The 7660-nt window shown below is 56.0% G+C and overlaps 2 protein-coding genes across 2 annotated transcripts; both read right to left on the reverse strand.

The window, feature by feature from the left end:
- Window positions 1-522: 522 nt before the first annotated feature.
- Window positions 523-3084, reverse strand: DIABLO (diablo IAP-binding mitochondrial protein). Its single transcript, XM_059713358.1, has 5 exons — window positions 2908-3084; window positions 2571-2699; window positions 2224-2334; window positions 2007-2103; window positions 523-1297 (listed from the first exon to the last, which is right to left on the reverse strand). Exons 1-5 carry the CDS (start codon window positions 3067-3069, stop codon window positions 1095-1097), a joined length of 702 nt encoding a protein of 233 aa, XP_059569341.1. The 5' UTR covers window positions 3070-3084; the 3' UTR covers window positions 523-1094.
- A 732-nt stretch (window positions 3085-3816) lies between these two features.
- On the reverse strand, window positions 3817-6429 carry LOC132243465 (uncharacterized). Its single transcript, XM_059713278.1, has 3 exons — window positions 6319-6429; window positions 5133-5307; window positions 3817-4202 (listed from the first exon to the last, which is right to left on the reverse strand). Exons 1-3 carry the CDS (start codon window positions 6427-6429, stop codon window positions 4003-4005), a joined length of 486 nt encoding a protein of 161 aa, XP_059569261.1. The 3' UTR covers window positions 3817-4002.
- Between the last annotated feature and the right edge of the window lie 1231 nt (window positions 6430-7660).

Here is a 7660-nt window from a genome sequence, read left to right on the forward strand (position 1 = left end):
AGGTCAACAATAAAATACCAAAACCACAAGAGAATTTGGGGAAATAAGATCACACAGAAACACAAAGTCGGCAGAAGCTACAGTAAGAAGTGACTAGTAAAATGTTCACGTGGAGTTTAACATCCTGGTCTGTAGTGTAACCGCTGCCGCCAAAGAGAAAATATGATTTTCCTGCCGTTTGGGTTGCTGGAAAGCTCCCAGTCCTGAATGCAGCGTTCTGCCGTCGGATACCGCACAATGGCTGCAGCTGTTTGTGGGGCCTCTGCCTTCAAACACTTCTTTATTAAGCAGGCAGTTGCCACACGCTTTCTGTTTGTAGGTAGTGTGGATCAGCAACTGTGCTAACAGCTGCTTCTCTGCGAATCACAAGTATTGCATCTGCCTAGTAGTGTACTGTAAGTCTGAGTGCGCACCGCTGTAGGTGTTGTATTCTCCCGAGGAGTGGCAATCCCCCGTGTCCCTGAATCCAAGCACTCTCTTCAGCATCCCCTTGGCTATAATTAAGGGCAGTTTAGACTTCAGTATCTTGACTTTTTTTATTAAGAGGCTTGAAGGGGAAACAGTTCTGCTACGATTTGTCAGAGTCCAAATAACTAGAAAACCAGGATTCAAAACAAGTGAGAAAGTGTCTGTTTGGGTAACTGTTCTGGAAATGAAAGGGAAGGTATTTAATGATGAGATTTTACAGGTGAGAAGTAATTACATTTGAGCTACATCTTTCGCTGAAATCTGCAATGAAGTGGGCAGTCCCACTGTCTAAGGCTTAGTCACCTGAATGAGGCCCTCACATTCACAGATTCAAGCACCCAGCAACATGTTAACTTTAAGGGTAACTTCACATTTGCACAGTGGAACACTTAAATAAAAATAGATTATCTGTGCCCATAATGATCAAGATAAATTACAAAACAGAAACTTCAGCTAGCTGGAACTGGCTCGCTTCATAAAGCAAAATCACTGGAAACACTACTGCTAAATATAAAACGGAGAACCCCCCTCTTCATTATCCAACATCTAGTTTAAAGCATGAGAAGTTCAGGACGCTCGAATCCGCAGGACACCATCCAGTACTCCACGGTGACGCTTGCTTTTTTTCAGTCCTCCCTCAGATAAGGCTCATCATCTCTGCTGCTTTCTGAGAGTTGCGATCCTTCCTCTCCCTTCATTTTAATGAGCTCCTCTGTTTGCACTTCAGCTAATTTGGTCTCTGCCTTCTGCGATAGCTGCCGTACCTCTTGCACATGTGTTTTCACCAGCTGAATGTGGTTGTAGGCTGTCACAGAAGCTAGATCTGCACCTGAAAGCACAGTAATCTAAGTGCGTGACTGCTGCAAGAGCTCTCGACACCATCCATTAAGACTGATTAGGTTGGAAATTGAGTATCATGTGTTTACTAAACTGCATAATTTAAATGTTAAAATATTTGTTCCTCTCACTGTTGAGAGAAAAGCGGATGCGGTAAATGTTGTTTGCTTATCTTAGTTCATATTGTGGTATTACTTGGACATTTTCCCCCTCGTTCTCACCAAAGCTTATTTCTGACTAATGACGAGTCAGACCAGGCTTAAGCACCGTTTTCTGAGAAGCGAGGGAACCAAATGACCACAATTTTAATATCACATGTTGAGCTTAAAAATAGCCATTTGATCTGTTCCAACTTCAAACCCGTAGGCTCGAGGTGCACAACTGCCCTAGGAGAAAACATCCTCCCACTTTATCGGAACAGTCTAACAGCCAAGACTATTTTAAAACGGCACGGAAACGTTCGGTTGTTTCACGTAGCAACCTAATCAAATCGGTGTCACGTTGTGGGACTCGTTATTAAAAGCGCCAAGTGCTTCGGCCGAGATAAAGCGCTCTGCGAAGAATCAGATCTAACACCACGCACAGCAGCGTGCATGTCCCGAGTCGGTCACGACTGCGTTTTTTCCCCCGTATGCCAAGAACCGCCCATTTGACCCAACGTGCAAGAGCGAACTATTGCGCCAGTACCGATCCCCAAATACCTGATTGATACGCAGCCTCCGCTGCCCGCTCTGAAAGCTGCAAGGCAGTCATCCAAAAGCCCTCCAGCTTCAGGCATTCCTGCTGCTTGGTCGTCATCTGTAATGGGTGCAAGGGGGGGGGGGGGGGGGGAGCGTGTGACGCCGCGTCGCTGCCCGCGCACTTTTCGGCGCGTGTGAAACAGGGCGCGCGCCACACGCATCGACAGTAACTCCTTACCTCGGCTCTGGCTCCTATGATCACCTGCCACACCCCATCCACCTCCTGGGAACTCATCTTCCCCAGCAGGGTCGCGTACCGCTGGTAGAGGGACACCACCACGTGCACGGCCTGCAACGCAACGCAACGCAACACAACACGCGCAGACAGCTCTTTCCCGGCAGCGTTTGCAGGCGGGCGTACACTCGCGTTCGCCGCTCGCTCGGGACCGGTGCTGGAAACGGGAACCCGTCTCCGCGTTCGGGTCCCTCGCGGCGCGCCTCGATCCGTCTGTCGGTGCGGGTTTGGCACCTCCCGCCCCCGCCGCGACGCGCCGGGAAGCCGCGGGAGGAAACGCCGGCCCTTACCTTGGTGTAGTCGGTGAGCGCTTCGATGAGCGCGTGGGTGGCCTGCGAGAGCAGCGTGGCCGTGCTGTCGGTCACGGCGGAGGCTGCTCGGCGCACCAGGGCCTCGCTGCTGAGCGCAGCCGGGTCGCGCTGCGGAGGGAAGGCCAGACGTCAGGCTCAGCACCGCGGACGCGGATGGGGGGCATCGCCTGGCCTGGCCCCGCGGAGGAGCCGCCCGGGGGGGGGGGGGCTCGGCTGCGGGCGGATCCGGGTTTTGGGGGGGCTTTTCTTCCCTGTGGAAGCCCCGCCCGGGGCCCTAGGCCCGGCCCCGCTCGGGGGCAGCGCCCGGCGCGGTTACCTGGCCCACGGGCACCGCGCACAGGCCGAGGCCCAGGCCCAGGCCCAGGCCCGGCGCCGCGCGGCCGCGGGGGGGGCGGGCTCGGGCTCGGGGGGGGCCCGCGCGGCCCCGCAGCAGCGCCCAGCAACGCCGCCCCCAGCGGGCGCCCATGGCCGCCGCCATCTTGGTGCCGGGCGGCGCGCCGGAAGTGACGCGTGCTGTGCGCGCCGGAAGCATGTGGCGGGAGGAGCCACGTGGAGGCGGCGGCGACTCCGCCGTCGGACCGGTGCTGGACGGGGCGGGGGTCCGGAGTCCCTCGACACCTGCCCTGCGCCGCGCTTGGGTAGAGCCGAGGGGGCGGGTCAGCGCGGGCGGGTTTGGCCGGGGTGCTTTCGTAGCCGTCAGGGCTGGAAGGGCCCGAGTCCAGCCGCCGCCCCAGGGCAGGAGCCCAGCGAGGTGGACATCCCGGTGTCTCTCGCAGGCGTTCAGAGTAGGAGCTTTTGATGCCCCGCCGTTGTGTGCCCCCCCCCCCCCGGGAGATGGGGCATCAGACAGAGGCCTGGCAGTGCAGAGCCCAGCCCTTCCCTGCGTGCCACTGCTTGGTGCCTCCGGCTGTGGCTGGTTCAAACCGCCTCAGGCCCGGCTGACAAGGACGCGGAGACCCTCCGGTGCGGCCGGCTTCACGGGGCCGGGCCAGGCCCGAACAAGCCTGCCAGCCTCGCGCCCCGCTGCTGCCCGGCAGATGGGAGCGGGCGCGTCGGGGCTTGAGGGCCCAGGGGAGCCACGCTGGAGCCGTGCCAGGCTGCCTCCTCCCCGCCGCGGAGCGAGGGGGAAGGAGGCTGGACCCTGGCACTGGGTTTCCTGCCACGCTCTCCTCTTTCTTAGAGCAGGATTGATCCCAGGGGCAGAATAAGAGAGCTGGCAAGAGGCTGGAGGGCAGCAAAGGGGGAGATGATTTTAATCTTTCTGTCTTACAACAGTAGACGCGGCCGCGCTCGGCGCGGACCAGCACCGCCGCTCGCCGTGGGGCGCGGAGGCGGCGCCAGGAGCAGGGCTCGTGGGGTGCTGCTTGCCCGTGCTGGGGCTCGTCCGTGGCTCGGGGGACAGAAGACACTCTCACTTGAGCACCAGGAAATACGTGGTCCAGCCGGCCAGCAGCAGTGCCCCGATCAGCACCGTGTAGCTGAACAGCACGAAGGCCAGGAGCTCCTTCAGCACCTTGAGGAAGTGAACAGCAAAGGGCTCCTGCATGGTTCCTGCGGGCCGGGACGCGTGTCTGCGGTGCCCTCTGCTTCCCCACCGGCGCCTCCCGGTCTCTGCGGAAGAAGGGGCAGGGTGAGCCCTTGGGGTGAGTGCCTGGGGAAGGGGCTGGGTTCGGTGGCCCGGACTGGGGCCTGGACGGACTTAGCAGCGCCATTGATCGGTGGCCGGGAAGCTTCATGTTCGGAGCATTCGCTGATGGTGCATTAGTACCAACAAATGCTCTGATCAAAGCAGTCGGTGCCTCCAGGGAAGAGGCCGTTAATATTTAATATGATAATTGCTTCTAATGGCCGCACCGGCATAAGCAGAGCCTTTTGTTTAGGATCAGGGGAAATTTTGGGTTGAAGTCAGAATTTGTTCAGCTAAAAGCCTCGTACGTCGTGTTAAAAATAACCCTTGCCTGTAAGGGGACGGGACTGAGATGTCCTGAGCTCGCATCCCATCCTGCTGTGACTGCGCCAGGCTGGAGATGCCACCTCTGCTAGTGAATCAGTGGACACATTCGCCAGAAGTTTTTCCTCTTGTAACGTCCCCCTAAGTCCTCCCCTCGCCCCCGCTGCGGGGTCGCTGAGCTTCCATCAGAACGTTACAGATCAGAAATGCTGTCCCTCCTCGTCGCACGCACACACGGCAGATGAAAGCAGGGTCAGGATAAAGCTGCCCTGATAGGATTATTTCTCTCCCAGACAGTAAAAAGCCTGGGGAGCAAAAGGACTTTCCCTCCTGCCACTTAATTTTCAAAAGAGCTGTGGCCAGAGCCTGCTCCCTTTTTGTTTCTCATGAAATTTCTCCTTTGTTCTCTTAATACTCTTCTTAAAGGGTCCCTTGTTGCCTCTGCCAGTATCAGGTATAAAGACATTGCAGGGTAGACCCTTTCTCTAGATCCTGAGGATTTCTGAGCACGGAAATTATTTCTCACTGTTTTATTGGAGCTTTGTTTTAGAACAAAACGTATGCCGACGGGGAGAGAAGTCTCTGCTTACCCGGAGAGATGGTTGAATCCACCGCTGAAAGTTTGTTCTCCTCCGCTGCTGTTCCTCTGTGCTCTCCCTTCAACGTCTGGCTTCTGAGAGGTTTGTGATGTATTTTGATCCCTTCTGATCTGCTAATCCGGCGAGCAGGAGGAGTGAGGTTGCATTTACAGGCTGCCCAAGGATGCTAATGGGCTAGGTGTGGTCAGGAACCGATTATTATCTATGACATAGACCCTTTGCTTTCTCTGTGCTGACGGCACAGTGGGGCAGAACCAGCCAAACACCAGTGTTGCCACGAAGCCTCAGGAGATTTGGTGAGCTGCGCTCCCTATGTGAGAGCGCCTGCCCGTTGTGCTCTTCAGCACCCCCAGGACGCCCCGTAATTCTTCTGAAGCAGTCCTGGGGGGCATCTCCTGCCTCTCACTTCACCACTTGGGTTCCTTGGGGGTCAGAGAGGTTATTGCATTTGCTCCCCCAGTGTAGGACTGTCTGTTCTCTTAGAGCCTCCTGTGCCCAGAGGGACCGTGAGGAGGAGGACGCTGGAGCACAGCTGGGGCTCTCCAGAGATCAGTGCAACGTGACAGGCTGGATGGCTGTGGGCGTAGTAGGTCCCACCGCGCAGTGCCGGAGGCAGGCTGCCTTCCCTCTGGAGCAGCACCAGCCCCGTTCTCTGCTGCCCTTCCCGCCCGTGCACACACACAGAGACCGTTCCCAGCAGCCATGGGGGAGGTGGTTTTTAAATGCCGTTACCAACAAGAAGTGAAGCTCAGCCTGTGCTTAGCTCATTGCTTTCTGCTGATCTGATTGGAAAGTTGAGGTGCATCCTGCTTTGCTCCTGAGCAACTAGACAATTGCAGGCAGCAGAGAAGCAAGAGCATCTCCTGCAAATCCAATCTCTTGCCTGCAATGACATTAGGGCTTGGCAAATGGCCTCTTAATTGAATTTGGATCTCTTGTTATCAAATTATTACCCGCGTGGCCAGCAAGGCCTCAGACAGCGGCAGGGGATAATCAAGCTACTCAGGAAGCCTGTTAGAAAATAATTGCTCCTCCAGAGAATTGGTCAACTCCAGCTTTCTTTGCTTTTTCAGGGAAAGGCCATCAGTACCTGGCCTCTGGCTAAGCAAGTCCTCCTCCCTCGGCCAGGACAGGCTGAGCTTGGGCGTAGGGTGATATGTGATGAGATGCACGCTACGAATGGTGTTTGATGCGGCAAAGCCAGTGTCCCCGACGCGCTCGTTTGTTGGTATGAATGAGGAAGGTAAGCGTTGGTTTGTTTTTGAATTACTCCTGCTGTTCTGTGCATCACGGAGCTTGGCTGAGGCGCAGCGCCTGGGCTGTTGCACTCGGCCTCTACGTAGCATCACAGACTCAGTCTTGAGCAGTAACAAAGACGTGGTATTGTAGGAAAAATGTGAAGCTGAACAAACCAGTCTCTGAGTAAACCCGTGAGATCGATTTATTTTTCAAAACCCTGCTCTTGGTTTTTGAACCCAAAAGCCTTGGTGTGCTCTTGGCAATGCTCTTACTTAGCTGCTAGCTGGATGGCTCGCATGCAGTTTAACTGTAATCCAAGGCCTGTTGCCGCGGTACTGCAACCACACTGCTTTATGGCGTGATCTGCCATGCCTGTGGCCCACTGAGAGCAACTGGAGCATGGGGAGCCCAAACCCTTCAGCCAGTGTAAGCATTTAAGGCTGAAGGGACAGGCAAGCTCTTCTGAGACAGTGTTAGTGCCCAGTGCTGTGGAAGGGAAGCTTGGCTTTTGTAAGGGAGTTTGCCACACGCTCGCCTGCCTCGGCAGGACGAGCTGCACCTACGAGTGCAGGGCTAGAAGAGGCTGTGCACGCAGTGGGCCTGTGGGGGCTGTAGCAAAGTAAGTGGAGCTGAATGCCTGTGCGCCTTGAGCTGCGTGATGGTAGGGAGGGGAGAGGAGGCCACCTGGGAGAAAGGGCTCTCAGGTGGGCATTCAGGTGCTGGTGCGTTGGTGGGGCAGGACTTGTGCACAGGCAAGGATTTATTTATTGTGGGGTGCTGCTGTTTATTGGCCTGGCACCCAAGCTTTTTGTATGTGGCTTCCTATATTCAAAAGCTTGTCTGACATTTTGCAGTGGGGGCAGGAGGGTGTGCAGTAAAAGCTATGACACTGCCCCTGCTGCCCCAAAAAAGCCTTGCCTCTCTTTTTAGAGGAAGAACCCTTGCGCTAAGGCTGAGCTGAGCACTGCTGAGGCTAACCCTCCTGAAGGGGACGGCGTGGCTGTTCTCAGGGCTTTGCACTGTTGATCTCTGACCAGGGTTACCGATGCATTGCAAGCAGAAGGAAGTAGCTTCCTTGAAATAGCGGTAAGGTGTGAAATGCGTGATGGCCCAGGGTGCTTAAGTGCAGCGCTCGCACGAACTTGGAGAAGGACAGTGCAGCCTCTTACCCCATAGCCTTGTGGCAGCACACAAGGGCACAGCATCCTGCTGATCTGGCCCAGTGGTTATGGTGCTCCTAGGAGCAGGGAGCTCTGGGTCCTGCCCAGCCACATGGTGTA

This window comes from Alligator mississippiensis, chromosome 10, assembly GCF_030867095.1.
Source record: "Alligator mississippiensis isolate rAllMis1 chromosome 10, rAllMis1, whole genome shotgun sequence".
Classification (NCBI taxonomy): Eukaryota; Metazoa; Chordata; order Crocodylia; family Alligatoridae; genus Alligator; species Alligator mississippiensis.